The sequence below is a fragment of the Lepus europaeus genome, chromosome 6 (genome assembly GCF_033115175.1).
Source record: "Lepus europaeus isolate LE1 chromosome 6, mLepTim1.pri, whole genome shotgun sequence".
Taxonomy (NCBI): Eukaryota; Metazoa; Chordata; class Mammalia; order Lagomorpha; family Leporidae; genus Lepus; species Lepus europaeus.
The window spans coordinates 59,997,416-60,020,651 of NC_084832.1; the positions used below are offsets into that span (position 1 = coordinate 59,997,416).

At 44.0% G+C, this 23,236-nt stretch overlaps 1 protein-coding gene across 1 annotated transcript in view; it reads left to right on the forward strand.

Annotated features, from left to right (window-relative positions):
- LRCH1 (leucine rich repeats and calponin homology domain containing 1) overlaps positions 1-23,236 on the forward strand; it is a 207,490-nt gene that overhangs the window by 105,639 nt on the left and 78,615 nt on the right. The window contains exon 3 of the mRNA XM_062194174.1: positions 18,677-18,803. Within this exon, the coding sequence (XP_062050158.1) occupies positions 18,677-18,803 (127 nt within the window). The remainder of the gene's footprint in view (positions 1-18,676; positions 18,804-23,236) is intronic.

Sequence of the window (23,236 nt, forward strand, 5' to 3'; positions counted from 1 at the left end):
AGATGCGCCGGCCGCAGCGGCCATTGGAGGGTGAACCAATGGCAAAAAGGAAGACTTTTCTCTCTGTCTCTCTCTCTCTCTCTCACTATCCACTCTGCCTGTCAAAAAAAAAAAAAAAAAAAAAAAAAAAACAGGATTTTTTGGGGGGTGAGTTATTGAGAATTAGGAGGCTTTTTCAATGCTTTTTATTGCAGCTAAAAAATTGGTTTCCATTGCGTATCCGTAAGAGTGTGTATGTTTTTCATCAGAATTGCAAAAAACAAAAAACCTAGGCTTGTTTGTAAGTGGCTTAATTTCTTTTCCACAAATAAGATGTAGGTTACTGTTAGGGTGATCGGGAGGCTCATATATCTGATCCTCAATTTTGCAGGTTCCAATTCATCTGACTGTTCTTTTTTCTTGCTGTTTCTGCCACAGTGGAATGTCAGCTACCTTGGAATTGCCTAGTGGAACCACCCATAGTGGTGTTTGTAGATTTTGGTTCAGTGTCTCCCTTAGATATCTATCCTGTATTCCCAACCCCCAAAAGGGAACTATTCCAAAAACCTACAGAGTAGTCGTGTATCTCCCCACTTTTTTCTTGCTGTGGCATTTCTGTCCCTAGTGGTTCTACAGGCAATAAGTAAATTAATTTAACTGAATTGTTGTGTTAAGTCTGTGTGAGCTGAGCAGCTTCTGGGTGTGGATGGCAGTGTTCGTCTAGGATGCTACAGAGTACAAAATTTTTAAAACAAAAACACTAGATAATAATATAATCTTAACATTTATTTTATACTTTTAAAGCAAACATTTGTTATGGTATGGTGATTTTTTTTTTTTGTTCTACATAGTTGAAAGTCGATTGTTGCTATCTGTAGATGAGTAGGAAGAGTAAGATGGAGCGTGGATCTCAGAATGCTTTAAGGCGAGGACATAGGGAAGTCGTTGACGCTGATCATGTCCCAAGAAGACCTTGTACTTTATAAACGGTTATGTGATGCATTCCCAGGGGATGGCAAGGAGTAAGAAATGAAGGGACTGTTGAGCACCCAGCTGTTTAGTTTTGTTTTTCACCATAATGATTTAGTGTCATGCTTGCCTCTCTCTTTGCTTCCATTTGTGTTGGTCATATTTGTGTTGTTTCTTTGCTCAAATCTGCTACTTTGAATGCTACTGTGACTGAGACTTATTCTCTGCTGACTCATGTGCCTTTTGCAAGAACTGGATGGAATTAAGGAAAAGTACATCTCTTCTCAGAGGTAGTGTGGAAGACATGTGAGCGACATATGACCATCTAAGCTTTTGGAAGGCCAGACGCTATAAATACATACAGAATTATTTTTATTCTTCCTTGAAAAATTGCTGAATGAGTGTAAATGTGTAAACATGAAATTGTGTTGAGGACAGGCTTTAAAGTGATCAGGAAGCTGGTCAATTACAAGTCTTTTAATCCCTGTTTGATCACTGCATGGAGTTGAGACATACCTTCTAGGAATTGCACCTTTGAAATTAAGTTATTTCTCTGTTTTGGGGTGATCTAAGGTAGAGTACAATATAGACAATAGAGCTCTGACCTAAAAAAAAAAAATTTGTCAAATAGACAGGTGACTATCCCATCTGTAATGTGTAATAGTATCTAGAAAATGCTAGCATCTAATTAAGTTGCTAAGTCTTCTAAAACGTTGAGTAGTGCTGTCTGGGTGGTTTCTTGTTTGCAAAATGCCATCCTTGCATCCCTTAGCCATTCCAAAGCCGGTAACCAGGAGGAACTCAGAATAGTGTGTCTGTGTGTGCACATGACAGCAAGTCTCACAACAACCACAGATGGTCACTGTGGCCTTTTGGGCCCTAAAAGACTATTAAGTCAACAGGATAAAGTGTGCATCTTCTTGGATGTGGCAAAGCGGCATGATGGGCCTTGTTAACTTCTGACTTTTGGGGAAGCCTGCCAATCCCTTCACTTGAACAGGAAATGGAGACTCAGATTGAGCAAGCTACTGAGTTGCCAAAGCAGGAAGCATATCGTCAGTCAAAACATGGCATTATCATTAATTTAGAAATATACTGGGGCTGGCACTGTGGCGCAGTAGGTTAATCTTCCGTCTGCAGTGCTGGCATCCCATATGGGCGCCAGTTCTAGTCCTGGCTCCTCCTTTTCTGATCCAGCTCTCTGCTGTGGCTTGGGAAACCAGTTGGGCCCCTGCACCCATGTGGGAGACCTGGAGTAGGCTGCTGGCTCCTGGCTTTAGATCGGCGCAGCTCCTGCAGGTGTAGCCATGTGGGGAGTGAACCAGTGGATGGAAAACCTTTCTCTCTCTCCCTCTCACTGTCTGTAACTCTGTCTCTCAAATAAATAAATAAAATCTTTTTTTTTAAAAGAAATATATTGGGGGAGATGGTATGGATCTCAGAAAATTAAATACAAATTATTTTTGAGGTCACACTTAAGGGGGCATATATAAAATATAGCATATAAAATATAGCTTTTTATTTGAAACAGCTTTAGCAAACAGGAAACTTCATCTGATTTTACAAATAATTATCACCAAACATTTTCTTTTCTCTAGTAAAGATCTTTCCTCATTTCTTTTTTTCTTTTCTTTTCTTTTTTATTTGAAAGGCAGAGTGACAGAGAATGGAGCAGTGCCAGGGAGGGATGGAGAAAAAGACAAAAACAGAGAGAAAGCAATCTTCTGCCTGCTGGTTCACCCCCCAAATGCCTGCAACACCTAGGGCTGGGCTGGGACGAAGCAGAGGGCCAGGAACTCCATCCAGGTCGCCCATGTGGGTGACGGGAACACAAGCACTTGGTCCATCATCTGCTGCCTTCCTGGTGCACTAGCAGGAAGGTGCATCAGAAGCGGAGTCGGGACTGCTACAGGAGAACTGGGGAGATGAGGCTGAGTTCGTGTTCTGGTGTCAGTGACGATTTACAAAACCAGACACAATGGTGAGAGTGGAAGACGTGACGTTTCATGTAAGAAGCTCTGAACAGTTCCATCAGAGGGGCTGGTGGGTGGAGAGACTCAGCTGTGGAGGTCGAGCAGCCTAGGGTATTTGTATGACCTTACCACGTCGTCTCCAAGGAACAAAGGTAAGGTTATCCGTTAGTTATGGTGAAGGCCGGGGGCAGTCTTCATGCAGCCCTTTCTAGCTTGTTTTTATCAAGCCTAGATCTTGTCATGGAAACCTAGATCTTGTCATCGTTGATAAGTGTGTGCTACAAGGGGCTGCCGCCCTGTTCCGTTTAGTGTGTACGTGCCGGGACGGCGCTGCAGTGTGTACGTGCTGCCGAGGCGCTGTGGGGTCGTGGTAGTCTGGACTGCATTTGGTCCTGAGCTCCCTCAGAACTTGATCCTAGGCGCTCTGAGATGGGGATGCAGGTGTCCCAAATGGTGGCCTCCCCTGCCGCAGCACATCCACCCATCCCCCTCCTTGTTTCTGCTAACTAAGAAAACATGTAGATGACATAGTGCAAAGAAAACCGAATGCCCAATCTTGACAGTTTCATATTTCTATACTTAAAGTTAAGCATGGTCTCACTGTATACTCATTTTTTTTCACTTGATAAATTATGTATGGAAGTTACTAATTGCATTTCAAAGCAAGAAGGATACCATATGAAGCTACTTTGAATTTATGAGAAACAATCAAAATTTATTGCACTCTAAGTGTTGAAATCTTTACTTAGTATAGAGTTGGTCTTCTGTATAGAAAGATAATTAAAAATTAATCTTAATGAAGAATGGGATGGGAGAAGGAGTAGGAGGTGGGATGGGAGTGGGGCTTGGTATGGGAGGAAGAACCACTATATTCCAAAAGCCATACCTATGAAATTCATATTTATTAAATAAAAGCGTTCTTAAAAAATTTCATTGCACTCTGTAGAGTGTGTTGTATATTGCAACATAGTAAATTCCTGTAAATGTTTAATGGTGATGGTGGTGATGAGGATGATGGTGGTGGTGGTGGTAATGATAGTGATTGGTGGTGATGTGACTATAGTGAGGATAATAGTGGTGATGATGATGATAATGATAAAGATGATAATGGTGGTGATGATGATAATGGAAATGGTAGTGGTAGTGATGCTGATGATAATGGTGGTGATAATGGTGAGGATGACTCTGGTGGAGGTGGTGATGGTGATAAAGAGATAATAGTGGTGATGGTGACAGTAGTGTTGAAGAGAATAGTGGTGGTGAAGATGGTGATAGTGGTGAGTATTATAGTGGGGATGATAGTGGTGATGGGGATGACGATGGGGAGGAGGATGAGTGTGGTGGTGATGGTGGTGATGAGGAGATCATAGTGGTGATAGTATAAGGGTAGTAACGGTAGTGCTGGTGCTGGAATTATGATAAACATGATGGTGATGATAATGATGACAGTGATAACAGAAGTGGTGTCAAGCTTCTTGTTGACAGAATCTCTCAGCAAGTATTAGTCTTGAATATCCAGAGGGTGCTTGTTGCCAACAACCTCACTCATGTCTTAAACTAGTGATGGGTTTAATTAGCACATGAAAAAAAAATCTTCAGTGTGAAATACAGTTAAAAACATTGAAATGTTTTCCACATTTTCTCCCATGATAGAAATGTTTGTGAGAATAGTGATTTATTGCTGTTTATACAGCCTTTGGCTGAAGGATCTGGGCCTCTAATCTTTGCTTCTTGGTGTTCACAACAAAAGTTTATGTTAGCTTCCTATATGTGCTTCTGTGTCTCTTTCTGCTACAAAGCATCTAATTCAAGAAATGTGGCCAAGACCAATAACAATGAAAGGCAAGGCTTGTTCCTATAGAGGAACAAACACTTTGAACCTGAACTCCACAGAAAAGCCTCCTGAAATTTCAAATCTATTTCAAGTTATTGGAGAGGTTGTTGTAGAGGAGGCTCATGAAGAACATGTGCCGTAGGAAAACGGAATAATGAGAGCAGCAGAACCCTTGGCGAGGCGAGGGATGTTGTTCGCGTAACAATAGAGACCTTGGCTTCAAAGGCTCGGCTCAGAGAGGTTCAGGGATGGAGGCTGCCAACAAATGAAAGTCCTTTCCAGCCTTGGATCACGTGGCTTCCAGAACTCTTGGTCCGTGGTTTGACTTTCCTAGAGTGAAACCCAGCCAGGCCTGCCTTATTCCTTAGAAGTCTCTGTCTTTCCCAGCCTGCTGGGAGTGGGTTCTGAGGCATTGCCTGTACAGAAATGGGCAGTCTCTTGGGGGAAGAAAAAAAAAAAAGTTATCATGCCATAAAAAGGAATCTGTTTTGGCTGCTTTCTCTGCAACCTGGCATCCTCTTTGGCTGCTAAACAATGTGCAGAAACTCGGCTTCCTGATGGTGGTGTAACCCGTATTCCCACATTCCTTTGGGAGTCATTCTGAGAAGTAATCCTTAATCCTCAGCATGTCACTCTCTATTTCCCACATGCAGAGTTGCCATAGAAAGCACAAGTTTTTTTTTCAATTTTTTATTGTAAAGTAAAAAATTAGTTTTTGCCGTTCTCTCTCTACTGGCATTTCTGAAGAATATCTCGATTACAAGATAATGTTTCTTTGTGGACAATAAGAAAATCGGTGCTGTCTTCCAAACTGAAAAAAGGGAAGCGTTTTGTTCAAGTTAAAGCAAACTTGTTGGGGCAGGCATTGGTGCAGCTTGGGATAGCCAAGTATTGGGGTGTCTGTGCTTGAGTCCTGGCTCTGCTTCCAGTTCCAGCTTCCTGCCACTGTGAATGCTGGGAGGTGCAGGTGATGGCCCAAGGAGCTGGGTTCCTGCCACCCACATGGGAGATAAGGATTGAGTTCTTCTCTCCTGGCTTCAATCTCCTAGCCCTAGTTGTAGGCATTTGAGGAGTAAACCAGCAAATAGAAGGTCTCTCTGTCTCTCTGCCTTTAGAATAATTTTACTTGAATCCAATATCTCGTCTTGATGATCTTATTTCATTCAAAGGGCAAATGAAAATACTGTACTATCTAAGTGTATATGTTTTGGTTCTGGTCTGTGGTCACCATGTTGTATTGTCAAATGGACCAATCAGCAGCCAGATATAAAAATACAGTGAACTGAGTAGGAACTCAAAATTATCTAAAAATGTAAAAATAGTTGCAAAGAATAATAGATGAAAGAGACCATCAGGGGTCTAGTACACAGATACCACCAGCCATATGTGGTTCAAATCTTGCCTTTTTTTTTTTTTTGGACAGGCAGAGTGGACAGAGAGAGAGAGAGAGAGAGAGAGAGAAAGGTCTTCCTTTTTGCCATTGGTTCACCCTCCAATGGCCACCGCGGCCGGTGCGCTGCAGCCGGTGCACCGATCCGATGGCAGGAGCCAGGTGCTTCTCCTGGTCTCCCATGGGGTGCAGGGCCCAAGCACTTGGGCCATCCTCCACTGCACTTCCTGGCCACAGCAGAGAGCTGGCCTGGAAGAGGGGCAACCGGGATAGAATCCGGCGCCCCGACCGGGACTAGAACCGGGTGTGCCAGCGCCTCAAGGTGGAGGATTAGCCTGTTGAGCCACGGCGCCAGCCTTTTTTTCTTCTTTTTAAAAATTAAGTTATTTATTTATTTTGAAAGGAGAGAGATGGACAGAGGTCTCCCATCCATTTGTTCACTCCCAAATGACCACAACAGCCAGAGCTTGGCCAGGCTTAAGCCAGGGGCAAAGAACTCAATCTGACTCTCCCACATGAGTGGCAGAGTCCAAAGGACTTGAGCCACCCCCTGCTGCCTCTCAGGGTAATAAGTTAGTAATAAGTTGGAATCAGGAGCATCGGTGGGATTCAAACACAGACACTCTGATATGGACCTGAACCACTATGCCAAACCCCTGGCCCCAGCCTTGCCTTGTCGAGAGCTCACGGGTCATTTCTTTTCAAGGTGGACCCTATGGCCAGTGGTCCCTAAAAATCATAATGTGTTTATAAGTTCCTGGGCCTGTAAAATTATGTCTGTTGACATTGGTAGCTTCCAGGCTTTGCAAAGTGCAAATGAGTTAGCAAGTGGATATTTCTTATCAAATTCCATTCCTTTTAGTATAACCCATACTTGGCAGGGCTTCCTGAGAGGATTTTTCCATTATGCACATTACCTGGTCACAGATGTTGATTTAGTTCAGTGTTTGTATTGAAAAAAGAACCCAGACACACAAAAGGGATATTATGGCTTTGATAGCTGGAGCCCTGTCAGAATTTGTTGGCTTTGTTTTTAGTTCAGTTTCTGATTTTAACAGAGATGTTAAGATCTGTGTACTGCAAGTCAGGTCTCTGGAAATGGGGTAGATACATCCTAATTCAATGTTTGGTTTTTCACCCAAAGTAATTCTCCAAGTTTATTCTTCAAGCCCCAAACAAATGTGCTCCAACTACTCTGATTTTCCTAATTAAACAGATTTTTAAAAAAAAAACAACTTTGAAACAATATCATAATTTATTTCAACACTGGTGTGGTTTTGGGGAATCATCGTCATAATCACTGTTGGTTAATAGCTATTAGGATTCAGCCATCATACTGTCATATCTGAGTGCTTCAACACTTTCCTGTAGAAATAGAAGGGACTTATCCCTAAGTCACACTATTTCATAAGTAATAGAAGTAAGGGGAATCTAAATCTTGACCTCTTACAGTTTACGGAGTGAGTATTTCCATCTTTATTATCCTGTTGAACAAACTCTCTCCTTGGCATTGTATGCCCTTCAGGATGGTTTTATAATTGAGAAATAGTTGTAAGGGGATTTTCTAGGTGGCAATGTAAGTATTTAAATAAATGGGGTGACTTTTTGGCTAAGTCCATGCTTGGCTCCTGTTTCTGGCTCCCTACTAATGCACAGTTTGGGAGGCAGCAAGTGGTTGAAGTGGTTGAGTTCCTGCCACCCTCGTGGGAGATCTGGATTGAGTTCTTAGCTCTTGACTCTGGCCCTGGTCCAGACCCAGAAGTTTTAGGCATTTGGAGAGTGAACCAGTGGACTGGGGAGGTCTTTCTGTCTTCCTTACAAACAAATAAAATATCTAAAAAATTATCTGTAAAAGCAACCCGAATGATATTCAGTGGATATTGCAAAAGTCGCTTTTAGATCCTGTCTCCGAAAGTCAGAGTCTGACTGTGCGTCGCGTGGGAAGTGGATTGGACTGAGGAGGCACCTCATGTGCATGACCTTATGTTTGGTCAGTAATTTGAATGGGCGATCTTGAAAGGATTTTAGTGAACTGTTAGCACTTAATCTAGAGGATTAGTCCCGGAGAGAGGCCATGTTGACCTCAGCACCAGGAGAGCCAGCCTGGGTCTTGAGCGGAAGCAGCCTTTCAGCCCGGGACAGCCATGCCCCACATCTGCAGGCGTTTGTGTAAAGAGTTCTTAGGGATACACGGAACTTCTCATTCCGCCTCATGTGATCCGATGGATAAAAGAAGTCTCGCTTTCCTTCTTCTTTAGGGGTCTTTTTGGCTTTAGAATTTCAGTAGGCAATATCAGCTGCCACAGCTTTTAAAATATATGCTCTGAGTTCGTGTAGGATCTAGGAGACACCAGCAGAGCAAGATGCTGCTTCGTCTTGGGAATGTCTGATTTTCAGAGCTTAGAGCAGGTTCTTGCCCAGAGTAGGCAATCAAAGGGTGTAGGAAATAATGGACTGCTATTCAGTGTTGGAAACCACAGCACCTTCTTCCTTGGTTTCAGTCACATACTTTTGTACTCTCTTCTCTGTCTCTTTCTATTGCTTCTCTGTATTCCCACGTGTGAATGTTCTTTCTTTTTGTGTACCTTAATGCTAAAAGTCCTCCAAGCTTTGGCCCTTAAACCTTCTTCCTCATACCTCATGTCTTGCGTGTCTCAAATACATTCTCTGTCTCTTTGAACACTAACACTCATTTTCCTGGTTGCCTAACATTCATTTCCTCTTAGATGTCCTATTGACACCTCAAAATTAAGTGTGTACTAAACTGAGCTCCTTATCTTCTTTTGTAAATTGGTATACTTGGATGCTTTCCTGCTCGTGCTCCTCCTGTTTGTCTCCAGCACCCCAGCTTGGAACCTCAGAAGTTATTTTTGACTTTTTTCCATCATCCTTTTACACAGATCATTCAGTAGTCCCGGTTCAACATCTTCTTGCTTCCTGCTCAGGCCTCTGTGCCTTTTTCCTATTGTTTTCTTGGCTTACTTTCACTTTCTTCAAAAACATTTAAAAATGTATTTATTTGAGAAGGGAAGGGAGATGAAAATAGAGAGAGAGAGAGAGAGAGAGAGAGAGAGAGAGTCTTCCACATGCTAGTTCACTCCTCAAGGCCCTGCAATAACCCATAACTCAGTCCATTTTTCCCACATGGGTGACAGCAACTCAGCTACTTGAACCATCACCATTACCTCCCAGCATCCACATCAGTAGGAAGCAGGAGCCAGGAACTGGGGCCAATCATTGAACCCATATCTTCCAGTATGGGATGAAGGTGTCCCAGCCAGTGGTGTAACTCCTAGGTTGAACACCTGCCCTACCTTCACGCTGTATCCCAGGGTAAGTGTGAGGAGGCTTTGTTGTTAGAGGGAAGACCTCAGATCTGATTTGTGGGCCAGCTCACCTGATGTAAAAGCTAGACACAAAGTGACTCATTTGCCAGGAATGTGGAGCATGGTATCTCAGTTACCTGTGCAGTGTTGGCTTTTGAGTCTGAGAAGCAGAGAATATTAATATTTATGTTACAGGATTGTTGTAGATATAAATACCATTTATTGAAGTGCCAGCACTGTTTTGTGGCATGTTATGTCATCATACAAATTGTGGTGTGGGTTAAAAAGGACCCAGTATTTGAGTAAAGTAGGTAGATTTTATAGTGTTATTCATAAAGAGCATGTGTTATTGGTATGTAAAAATATTAGAGTGGTTGAGAAGAACTTAGTTTTAATGATATCAAGTTGCACAGTAAAAGTCATCTGAAGACTCATTTCCTTGGAAGAAGGAGTGGGAAAAAGAGGATGTACATAGACTAGTATTTATGCATGTCAATGTTACACATGCAAAACTCCCTTAAAAAAGATGGGGAGACGTACCTTTAAATGGTGAGTAGCAATATTCAAGCATCTTTATTTTTTATATATTTCAATTTTATTTATTTGAAAGGCAGACTGACATAGAGAGGGAAAGACACACAGAGAGATCTTCCATCTGCTGTTTTATTCTCCAAGTGGCTGCAACTTCCAGAGCTGGGCCAGACCAAAGCCAGGAGCACAGAATGCCATCTGGGTCCCCCACTTGGGTGACAAGGACCCAAGCATTTGTGCTATCTTCCACTGCCTTCTCAGGTACAGCAGTGGAAAGCTGGATCAGAAGCAGAGTAGCCAGGACTCAAACCAGAGCTCCAGTGTGGGATTCCAGCATTGCTGGTGGTGGCTTAACCCACCATGCCACAATGCTGGGCCAAGCATCTTTTTTTTTTTTTTTATAAGGTTTATTTATTTGAAAGGCAGAGTTACAGTAAGAGAGACAGAAAGAGAGAGAGGGAGAGAGTGTGAGAGAGAGAGAGATCTTCCATCTACTGGTTTACTCCCCCAAATGGCTGCAATGGCCTGAGCTAGGCCAATCAAAAGCTAGGAGCCAGGAGTTTCTTCTGGGTCTCCCACACAGTTGCAGAGGCCCAAGCAGTTGGGCCATCTTTCACTGCTTTCCCAGGCCACAAGCAGAGAGCTGGATTGGAAGAGGAGCAGCCGGATCTCTAACTGGTGCCCATATGGGGTGCCAGTACCACAAGTGGCAGCTTTACCCACTACGCCACAGGACCACCTCCCCACCCAGCATTTTAATATCTTAATTTTATTGTGAATATTTTTATGAAGTCAATGTCCCTGAAAAAATTGATCTGAGTAGCCTCTGTTTATTTAAGTCAATGTCAGTATCCCATTTTTTTTTTTTTTACAGGGGGAGAGGGATGTTGGAGTACAAAATACAGAGAGTCAATCGCTCCATATCCACATGTTCCTTATCCATGAATTCAGCCATCCGAAATATTCAGGAAAACATGTCTGTACCAAGCATGTAAAGACTTCTCCCCCTTACTGTTATTCCCTAGACAATATAGTAAAACAGGTACTTACATAGCACTTTCTTTGTTTTAGCACAAATAATCTAGAGAGGATTTATAGAATACAGGTGGATATGCATAGGTTGTGTCCAAATTTTATGACATTTTGTAGAAGGGACTTGACTATCCACAGATTTCAGTATTTGACGGAAGTCCTGGAACCAATTCTTCTTGGACACTGAAGTACAAGTTTATGTTTTCTTGGATCTAATGGGGTGGCATAGGAGGAAAATACAGTAGGTATATCTTCTTTGTAATAGGAAATAAAGCCCATTCTTCCCGGAATATAGTTCTAAAAATTGAGAGAACTGTCTTCAGTTCCAATTCATCTTTCCAAGCCATTACATTCTGTAAAAGAAAATGTCATGTGTGTGTGTGTGTGTGTGTGAGAGAGAGAGAGAGAGAGAGAGAGAGAATTTCCATTTGCTGGTTCACTTCTCAAAAGCCCACAGTGGCTGGAGCTGGCTTGGGAATGAGTTGCCAGCACAATCCAGGTCTCCCAGTGGGTAGCAGGAACCCGATTACTTGGGCCACCACTGCTGCCCTCTGGAGTATGCATTAGCAGGAACCTGGAATCAGACACCGTTATTTGGATGTGGGATGTGGGCTTCCTAACCAACATTTCAACTGCTAGGCTTACCACCTGCCCCTTTCCCAGCCATTTAGTGATGATTTTCCTATGTTCCGGGAGCAAAGTTCTCCACGGTAGTATTTTTTAAGACATGGGACTCAGTCTGTTACAGTCTTAATACTTAAAACCCCAAAAACTATACACGCTTGCCTCTGCAGGTGTTTGGCCAGTTAATATTCTTGCTGGTATTAAATACTGAGTTCTCGTTGAACTGCCAGACCACCATTGATTTTGACCAGTTTAATTTTAAAATGAGGGGGATTTAAAGAGATAGTTGAGCATACCACATAGGCCTAATCTTCTGGGAACTGAAAAGACTTAGAAGAAAGAGAGAAAATAACTGAGGTGGAGCTGGTGATCAATAACTGCCCTTTGAAATCTAACTATAGACAGCAGTTGCTGATTGCTCTGAGTACAGAAACACATGGGGTATTTTAAGCAGCGGTTCATTTGTACTCAAGAGGAGACTGATAGGATGTTATTGTGGGAAACCAGCGCAGTTGCAGTAGCCCAAATATGGAGCAGGTATGCACCGTGAAAATGCACAGTGAAGTAAATGGCTGTTGTAGAAATGTGCCTGATCCGAGTGGTTTTTTGACTCCATTTCCTTCCTCCTTATCTTACGGTTCTCTCTAAAGTTAATTCTTTACCTCTGAACAGGTGGCTTTTTTCTGTGCGGAGTGTGAATTGATTGGTATAGCTTTCAAGAACTGGTTCAGGATGCAATTGACACGATGATTCAGTGTTTCTAGTTTTGAAACATTTGCAGATTTCAAATGATTGTCATACCGAAGTGGTAGTTAGCATAACTGCTTTCAAAGTTAGATTGAAACTTGGGCTCCTAAACTTGATGCACACACACACACACACATAATTAGATATCAGTCTTTAACACTTCATGTAAATATTATAGTTCAGCTGTACAGTTGAGTGCTGTGATAGTCTTCAGTTGATTTTAACTATGGAACATGAAGTTACAGTTGACCGAAACATCAGCAGGCATCTTCACGCAAGGCTGTTGTTGTTACTGGCAATTGTCTGAAAGAACATGGTGGGAATGAGGGGAGGGCTGGTGATGAAAGGGAAGTTCTCGGTCATTAGTTAGGGGAGACATTTTGGCATGACAGATTCTTCAGAATGGTTCAAGCAGGAAAAAGGAAATGGTTCTTCTGTATGGATATTGTTTATGGCCATGTGTGTTTGAAGACAATTAACAGGTGTCATATGCAAAACAGTAAGTAATTACTTTTTTTTTTAACTGAAAGGTAAGCAGAGTATGCATAAAACAATATAAGAACAAGATTGAGTGAAGGATCTTGTCAAAAAAGGGGAACTTCCTTGGCTAAAGTAAGATAATTGCTGTTTGCTGTAGGTCTGATAGCAATGACAGGCAACAATATTCAAACAAATAATAACTGCTGGATGCTTACTAGTTCCTTCCATTGCTGGGACTCACTGTAGAGTGAGCTTGGGGTTTCCACATACGGAGGCATGTTCTGCATTCTCTGTGTCCCAAGGCATTTTCTTAACAATTTTGTGATGGTTAATGATTCCACATCATCATTGCTATTACTGTTTGAAAATCAAGTAGTAAATAGAGGTGGGTCTCTGGCTGTTTCCGTATTCCTAGAGAAGTGAAAGGACCCTAAATTAGAGAAGATGGGAGGGAAAATGTAACTCAAGGGGTTTTGTGCTGTGTCTTGATTATCCATGTTGGGAATAGATACTTAGGAGCCAGCATGTGGCCCAGTGGGTTAAGCTGCTGCCTGCAATGCTCTCATCCCATATGAGATCTGATTCTAGTCTTGGCTGCTCCACTTCCAATCCAGCTCCCTGCTAGTGCACTGAGGAAAGCAGTGGAAGATGGCTTCTGCTACCCATGTAGGATACCTTGTTGGAGTTCTTGTTTCTTGGCTTCAGCTTGGCTCACTTCCTGCTGTTGTGGTCAACTGGGGAGTGAATTAGTGGATGGAAGATGTCTCTCTCTCTCTCTCTCTCTCTCTCTCTGTCTCTCTGTAACTCTGCCTTTCAAATGAATAAACAAATGAATAAATAAATCTTTTTTGAAAAGGTACTTGGTTTGTTTGCCCTAGAATTTTCTAGCCTAGCCTGTCTCTGGGTGATTATCTTTATTTTTATTTGATATACCTTGAATAAATGAAGCACAAAATAATATTTTAACAGTGGCTAAAATTTTAACAATTAAAAAATACAATAAATAAAGTTAATAAATAAAATCAAGCTAAACACCTAAGTTCTTTCTGGTAACCTCCCCTTTGCCTGGCCACATTAATAGTTGAGTATCACTTAATTTTTATATATGGATGTGGTGTTGGGCTAAACACTTTTGCATCCATAGGCTCACATAAGTTAGGTCTTATTGTCTGTGTTTCATAGCCAATGAAACTAGAGCACTTGAATGATTTACCTAAAGTCTTAGAGAGAATTTGTGGCCAAGATGAGATTTGAACCCCCAGATCTGCAGATTCCATAATTGGTGGCCTTTCTACTACACCAAGAAGCCGATTGAGTAGATAGATCTCTCTCTCTCTTTCTCTCCCTTTCTCTCTCTCTCTCTCTCTTTTTAAGATTTACTTATTTATTTGAAAGGCAGAGTTATAGAGAAGCAGAAAGAGAGAGGGAGAGAGAGAGAGAGAGAGAGAGAGAGAGAGAGGTCATCTATCCACTGATTCACTCCCTAGATGCCCACAATGGCAGGAGCCGCGCTGATCTAAAGCTAGGAGCCAGGAGCTTCTTCCGAGTCTCCCACGCAGGTGCAGGGGCCCAAGGTCTTGGGCCATCTTCCACTGCTTTCCCAGGCCATAACAGAGAGCTGGATCGGAAGTGGAGCAGCCGGGACTCAAACCGGTGCCCATATGGGATGCAGGCACTGCAGGTGGCGGCTTTTCCCACTACACCACAGCGCCAGCCCCAGTAAATCTCTTACAGAAATTTTCCTTCAGTTGGTTCCCAAGTGAGTTCTATTTTGTTATTAATTAAACCCATACACTAAAAATAAAAAATAATAATCCAATAGATTAAAATTATGTCTTAATAATAAAATTAAGCCTTAATAGTAAAATTATGCCCTCATCATAACAGCACTTAGAAAATATGGCATGTCTTTATAATTCTGAAAAGTTACCTTTTGAAGAAACCAGTAATAACTAATGGTAGATACTGACATTGAGTCTGAAAATATGGACATGGGTTAGTGCCAGAGTCATAATATGTTAAAATTAGATGCTTTAAAAGTTATCTAGAAGTTTTAACCATAAGAAGTGACTTGGCTTGTGAATTCCTTAATTTCGGAACTAAATGAGAGACTGATACTTGAAGCCAAGAGAAATTTATTCCTGCAAGTGTAGGCTGCCAGAAACATTTTGGTTATTTCATCCTGAAATGAGGAAACAAATCTGGCAGAGAGTCGTCCAATTTAAAAGGTTGGAAACCCAAGCATTAGCACGAAGCATGTACCTGTTAACAGCCTGCTGCCTTCCCTGCTCCATCTGCCACCCAGTCTGGGCAGGGACAGTGGCAGGAGACAGGCAGGCCAGCTCTGCGGAGGGCGAGAAATCTCCCAGCATTGAGCTAAGTGCATAGTCTCTACTTCCAAATGGGCAGCCCCATTTTCCTACAGATTTGCTCTTCAGTAGTAGTGAGGGGAAAAAAAAATTCCTGAATTTTACTTTTAGATGTAGCTTGTAGGCTACATGTGAAAATTGATGTTGGCCATAACCTCACCAAATACTCTGTGGCCTTAGCTTTAAAATGCTTTCTGCAAGGGTCTGTGTATAGCACAGAGGCCTGCAGGAGACAAGTGGGGCAGGCTGGTGGACCATGGCCTGCGGCGCTCTTACTTGCTGAAGAAAAATTGCTGCCAGATGAGCAGTTTCAGAAAGCCAAGGCTGCTGATGTGGTCTTCAGTGAGTACAGGATTAAAGGGAGTGCAGTTTTCCTCCGCTTGATAAATATTTGCTGGAGAGCTAATGGGTTTTTGTGTGCATGTATATTTCCTTTTTCTATTGGGGAAATTACAAGTAATACAGGAACATCCTGTGATAAAATATATGAAGCGGAGGCCGGGGGAACAGATGGATGAAGTAGAGGAAATGTGCCCCAGGTCCAGGGCATGCTGTCCCCTTGCTGAGTTCCTGGCATCCAGGATTTGTTAAGTCTACAAGTGATTAACTCAGTGTAAAAGAGGACTGTTTGGGGCACAAGTAGGAGACAGGCTATGCCATCAGCAGCTTTTAATGGCAAAAGAATCCATTCCCATCAAAGACATGACAGATACTTCCACAAGCAGAAGTCTGCTTTTAAGTTAGTACCCATCCTGGAGGAGTTCCAGTGAGAGGAAAGCCAATGCCATCTTGAACACTCATGCGTCTGAGTGAGCAGAGACGGCTTTTCAGGACTTGAAATCCTTTGGGAGGGGCCGGCGATGTGGCTGGCAGGTTGAGGTGCAGGCGTCCCATGTCAGGGTGCAAGTTCTAGTCCCACCTGCTGTGCTTCTGATCCAGCTTCTTGCTAATGTGCCTGGGAAGGCAGTGGAACAAGGTGCACGTACTTCAAGGCCCCTGCCATCCGTGTGGGAGACCAGGATGAGTTTCTGGCTCCTGGCTTTGGTCCAGCCGAGGTCTGGCTTGTTGCCACCATTTGGAGAGTGAACCAGTGGAGGGAAGACCTCCCTGTCTGTGTTGCTAAACAAACAAGTAAATAAATAAATGACCCTCCCAGTTCTGTGTCTGCTAACCTGGCTGGATTACCTGCATCATGGTTATGAGATTGGGAATAATGTAACTCTTATCCCCTTGGAAACTTAAGAAAGATCTCAACCTGTAATTGCTAATCCCGCAGAAATTTCTGAAAATACTGCTTTTTGTTCCCATGATCCTTTCTTTAAAAGGAAATTTAAATATGACTCTAAAGCAATAGAATTATCCTACTAACATTTTTACTTGCTAGCAGCCACTTTACAAAATTGCATACTAATGAATATTTTCTAACCACAAACTACATTTCAGATGGGTTGTTTGCCCCCTTTTCCTAAACTGAATTCTCTTCTAGAGCTTGGAGAACACCCTCCTGGTGGGGAACTGGGAAGATCCTTCATCCAGCCAGGAGAGCCTCCCTGGGCCCGTGCAGGGAGAGAGGGAGCAACAGCGGCTTCTCTCTGCCACCCCCTTCCCTCTGCCCTCTGCCCTCTGCCCTCTGCCCTCTGCCTCGTCGCTGGGGAACTGAAGAGCCAGCTGGTCCTTGGAGCGCCAGCAAGGCTGTCTCCTCCCTCCCTGTGCTGGACCCTGGTAGAGAAAGCACTTTTGCTGCTGCTCTCTGGAAGTAGCTTTCTTTGCAGATCTGCACAATGGAAGTACATACAGCTATCTCATTTCTTGCCCAGACCTAATTCCCCGGCACTGGGTGCCTGGAGTAGGAGTGATAATCGAGGTGTTGGCAGTGGAGTGCCCAGATTAGAAACGTTCTTTGCACGGCACAGCACCTGCTTTTTCTGAGCCCATCAGTTAAGATGCCCTTTGATTCACCAACTTCCTGCTCTTCACGTGGGGAGCAGGGAAAGTAAAACTTTGAGTTGAAATACAGCATCCAGATTACATCAGATACATCCAGATTAAGTTGGATGTTTTTCTTTTATAATTGACATTTCTTCTCTGCTGGCATCCAAGAGTCCTGGCTGCTCCACTTCTAATCCAGCTCCCTGCTAATGTGCCTGGGAAGGCAGTAGAGCACGCTGCAAGTATTTGGGCCCATGTGGGAGACTAGGATGAGTTCCTGGCTCCTGGCTTTCATGTGGCCCAGCCTTGACTGTTGTGGCCATGTGGAGAGTGAACCAGAAGATGGAAGATCTCTCTCTCTAGCTGTGCCTTTCAAATAAATAAATTAAATCGTTAAAAAAAAGCACTTTTAAGAATTTTGAAAAATAGCACAAAATATAATAAAGAAAATAAAAAGCACTCATTGTACCTCTACCTCAAAATGATTACTGGAAATAATTCTGTATATCTCCACTCTGTCTCTCACCCCCCTGCCGCAACAGCTGCAGATGCATGTGTGTCTCTAAACGCACCCCACAGGCCTTAACTTAACCTTTGAACTTGACGCTTGTGTGCACAGGGAGGGGAACTGTCAGGTAGCTGCAGTAGCCTGACCGAGTTGTGGATGTTGCAGTGTGTGGTCGGTGGCTTCATCAGCAGAGTGGTGGGAAAGAAGGTCCCGGACACCCAAAGCCATCTGTCTCCTATCTTGTTGCAGAAAATAAGGGTTGCTTGTGGGGGAGTAATGTGAAATAAACGGCTGAGTGTAAACATGGATGATTCATAGAATTCAGGATCCATTGTTTTTCCAGCTCTCAGGAATCTGAGCGTGGATGACAGAAGTAGAAAGCTCCATGTTTTCTGGGTAGGACCTCCTCCCGCCAGGCCCTACTTAGGATTTATGGCCTCTATGCAGAACCAATCCAATCCTCTCTGGGCTCAGGTTCAGTTTGCTAGAAGGCCAACTTGACTTTTTCTTTACTTAGCTTTCTTGCAGACGTCAAAACAGACTTTAATTGCAGCAGCTCTCGTTCCAACAAAGAGAAGCTGTGTCAGAATGGAACTAAGTCGGCCTGAGTTTCTGCACACATGGTTGGGAGAGGACCGTTGGTGCCAGCTTCCCCTCAACTCTGGTTGTGTAGGACGCGTCGTCTGTGTGCTGCAGGGCTGGCCAGGGGCTCAGCCAGCTGGGCCTCCGTGGCATCCCTTGTGTTGGGGGACATTGTCCCCTCGGAACTGCCCATGCCTTTCTTTTTCTCAACTGTACTTTTTCTTCCTTTTATGCACTTGCCGTCTGAGTTATTACACATCCAGTAGGTGCATTGGACTTTTTGTATTTGTAAAATGTCTTCTCAGGTCACTGTGTTTTTGCTTTCTGGTTAAAAAAATCCATTCCTAGACAGTGTGAAGTGGCCTCGCTGTTCACGTGTGTTCTTGTTGTGTTGTCTTTGCAGTCGGAATCAGCTGTCTGCCCTGCCTGCCTGCCTGTGTGGTCTGCCTCTCAAAGTCTTAATCGCAAGTAACAACAAGCTTGGATCACTCCCGGAAGAGATAGGTCAGCTCAAACAGTTAATGGAGTTGGTATGTTCCTGTTTTAAAGGTGCTCTTTTTGATTGTTGACTGATCCTAGCCTGGCTGGGTTACCATAAAGACTGCTAAGGTTGGACAGCTTTGACCCCGTGTTTGTGTGTTTCCCATTGCTGTCACAAAATACCTGAGGTTGAATACTTTATATATATGTGTGTGTGTGTATGTGTGTATACATACATACATACATAGAAAAGAAATTTATTTAGCTGAGAGTTTTGGAGGCTGAAAGCCCCAGGTCAGACAGCATCATCCGTCTGGCTTCTGGCAAGGGCCCTTACATCATGGCAGCCAGCACCATCACAGTGGGAGCACATGGGAAACAGATCCTCACATGGGCACCCAGGAAGCCAGAGAGCAGGCAGGGGCCGGTCTTGTTCTTTCCTAAGAGCCCACTTTGTCAGGAACTAACAGGGTTCCCTCAGTCACTTCTATAGGCTGTGCCCCTATGACTTCACCACCTCCCACAGGGCTCCATCTCTTAAAGTCCCACCACCTGCTAACACCACCAGCCTGGGGACCAAGTTTCCAACACTGGAGTCCTTGGGTACATGCCACACCCAAGCTGTGCCAGGGCTGCAGGTGTTGGGGGAAGTGTGGGATGGAGACACTGAGTGGAGAGACATTCCATCACCAGCCTTGACTTAGCGGTGACAGAGTGCTCCAAGTGTACAGGTTTCTTGTAGTTTGTAGTTCCTGATGTTCACAGGTTATCACATTGTAGTTGCACGGTTGCTTCAGATTGCATATAAATGTATGAGAAATTATGGAGAAGCTGACAAAATAACCTAGTGGGTTGCACCTTGTGAAGGTATGTAATTAAGTCGGAAGACAGAACAGAGTGCTCTGATTGGATACTTAAGACACGTGAGCTGCTGGGCTGCTCACCCCAACCTCTTCTAGGAGCCCTATTCTGAGCCCACCTCCAGCAGGAGCTGCCCTGCGTCTTGACGACAGCCCTGTTAGCACCAGACCTTGTGTTTTTGCTCCACTAGCAGCAATCACAGAGCCACAGAGGACTGTAAACAAGCATGTGGCCCAAGCGCTGCGTCTCTTCCAGATGAAGGAGCTCGACGCAGAGAGACCATGAGCGATGCACGGAGGGGCACCCTGGCAAGGCCAAGTCATAAGCTAAGCTGAAACATCGCTCCCACACTGTATGATGAAACTACCTGTAATATAGGCCACGAGTGTGATTTTTAAATGTCCTGGTAGCCATATTTTAAGAAATTAAGAGAAGTAAGTGAAATTAATTTGAATAAAATATTTCGTCACAGGCCGGCGTTGTGGCTCAGTAGACTAATCCTCCGCCTTGTGTCGCCGGCACACTGGGTTCTATTCCTGGTCGGGGCACCAGATTCTGTCCCGGTTGCCCCTCTTCCAGTCCAGCTCTCTGCTGTGGCCCGGGAAGGCAGTGGAGGATGGCCCAAGTGCTTGGGCCTTGCACCCCATGGGAGACCAGGAGAAGCACCTGGCTCCTGCCTTCGGATCAGCGCGGTGCGCCGGCCGCAGTGTGCTGGCCCCAGCGGCCATTGGAGGGTGAACCAACGGCAAAGGAAGACCTTTCTCTCTCTCTCTCACTGTCCACTCTGCCTGTCAAAAAGTTTAAAAAAAAAAAAAATTTCGTCACAAAGAGCCAAGTATGAATACTTCAACATGAATGCAAAGTAGACCATGTGAATGGGATGTCTTGCATTCTGCCTATCATGCCAAGGCTTTGAAGTCCAGTGTGCATTGTGTGCTGGCATCATGGCACACATTATCTCCATGCTCCATGGCCACCTGTGGTTGGTGGCCACCCTGCTGGGTGTGGCAGCTCTTTCCACTCTGTGGATGCAAAAGCATGGCATTTGTCACAAGCATTTAGTTGTCAAGTTGGTGAAGATTTAGAAAGTTGACATTATTTAACCACAAGGAGTGACTGACCTTGCTTAAGGTCGCAGACTAAAAAAAGATTATTTTCCATCCATTCTTATTTATCTTTTGTATCTTTTTACTTAAAATAGTGTTACCATAGGTAACCATGTCAGATTATTTTTAGCTATCAATTAGGGGAAAAGCAATCCCCCAGAGAGCCTTAAGTAATTCTGGAATGGCAGTGGGAGGATTCTGTGTTGTTCTCACACAGAACCAACTTGCTTTAAAAAAAAAACCTTGGGAGCTCCCCAAGCATCCAGACAAGATCGGGCGCGTTCAGGGTGGTATGGCCGTAGACCCCCAAGCATTCAGAAGATTTGAAGCCACCCAGTGCTTGAGTGCTGATAAAATCTCTCCACTTATTAGTATTAGGCTCAAAGCATTATTTGTTAACTACTTTGGAAGACATATTTTAAAAAAATTTTTCACATCAGACTCAAAGTATATGCCCAACTGAGTTGTGAACTCTCTTTTCTTCCAAATGTGAAGCAGCCTAGTCATCTATAAGAAAATAGTTGTCTTTTCCTATTTCTAAAAAAACTGGCTTTTGGAAAATAGTAAGCTACCTCTCTAAATCTATCACAGTTATCTAAGAAGCAGGCAACACTAAAGCACCCCGTTCAGTCACTGGCTCGTCCAGCCATTTCAGGTTGTGCAGGAAATACAGAAAAGTCCTTCCTTCCTTGAAGCAGCCACTAAAAAGCACTATGGAAACTTCCTTTTCTCTTTCTAAAATTGATTTTAAAGCCAGACAGGGAGAACTCTGATCTCCTGGTTCACTTTCTGAAAGCCTGCAATACCCTGGGATGGGGCCAAACCAAAGTCAGGAGCCGGGAACCCCAGCCAGGTCTCCCAGGTGGGTGGCAGGAACCCAAGCACCCGAGCCATCACCCCCTGCCTCCCAGAGTGTGCATCTGTAGGAAGCTGGACTCCGAGAGGAGCCAGGAGTCAGACCTAGGCACCGTGATATGTGATGTGGGTATCCCAAGAAGGGTCCAAACCGCTACACCAAAGGTGAGCCGCCATCCTTTTATTTGCAGATACAGAACTTATGGACTCTTAGGTTCATGGAGCTGGTCCCTGTGTTGATCTAGAACTTCTGACCTTGGCGTCCTGAATGACCTCTGTACCCACTGTGTCCTCACAGTGATAGCTGTATGTGTGTGCTACATTGTAAATCTGTATATTTGCATGTAATGTATAAGGGGAAGAAGTAAAGCATTAATGGGCACCCTCTGTGTACCAGGCACATTCCTAAGTACATAATGCATATTCGTGCACGTAATATGGAAAAGAAACCAGCAAGGTAGGTGTCATGGCTTACATGTTACAGTTAAGTTTCAGTATGGAAATTACTTACTCAAAGCCTTGGGGCTAGACAGGAGGGCTGGGTTCAAAACCAAGTTTGTCTGGTTAAAGTCCATACCACATAACAGCAACTGTCTCTTCAGCCGAACCAGGGGTGCGGAATCTTTTTTTTCCTGCCATATTGACATTTATAACTTTATTCATGAGCCACACAAGATTTTCAACTTAAAAAAATTAACCTGCTGTAGACTTGCTGAATTTTGAGCTGCCTTGGCAGGGCCAGACCGAATGATAAGGCTTGCAGGCCATACGTTCCCCACCCCTGATCCAGGCCATAAGCCCCTCATGGAGGGAACCCTGCTTGTCTCTTTGGAGCTCCCTGGTTCAGCTTGCAGTGTTTCTCGCATTAAAGTTGTGGCACGCCCTGCACAGTGATGACTCCAGTGGGTGGGCACGTCCATCTGAAAGTTTTCCTGCTGTGGAACCCACAGTCAGGTGGGAGTCTGTGGACTTCTCTTGCCTTGACTAAACTTCATTTTACTCGTTAAAGCCTTGGTAACACATTGAAAACGTGGTTCTTAACACCGTGGCATCATGAAGAAGAACTGAATAAGTGCCACATGTTCTAATTAACCAGACAGCTACGAAGCCAAAGTATGTTAGAACACAGTGAAACCAAGAGCCTTTTATGGGCATTGGCCAAAGATCTAGGAGTTTCTCATTGCTTCTCTGTCGTGGTGGCGTGCTGGGCTCAGGAGGTCTGCCTCTTGATCGGCTCCTCTTAGTTCTGTCCTCCCCCGTCCTATGCAGCTTCTAGCTCGCTCACCCTCATATCAGAGAACAGTGTCACTGCCTTGGACAGCAGTGGCTCAGGTATCTACAGCGTGGAAGGTGCATTGCCTGGTCCTGTTTTTATTCTCTTCATACGGTGTTTCGCAATAGCGAGAGTTTAAACTCAGGAGTCGGTTATAGACACATGATGCGTTGATTGGCTTCTGGGAAAATCCCTGGAGATGCCACCTGACCTCTCTGGGACAATGGGAAACCCAGGGCTTGCTCCAGGCCCCTTCTGCTGTTTCTAGTTCTGCCTGCCTTTCTTGTGAACAGCAGTGGGGCAGGGCCTGTGTCAGTGGATGTGAGAGGTATGAGCTGGAGTTCTCTGCTGGTGTTGAGGTGGTCAGGTTCCATACAGAGGTTGCTTG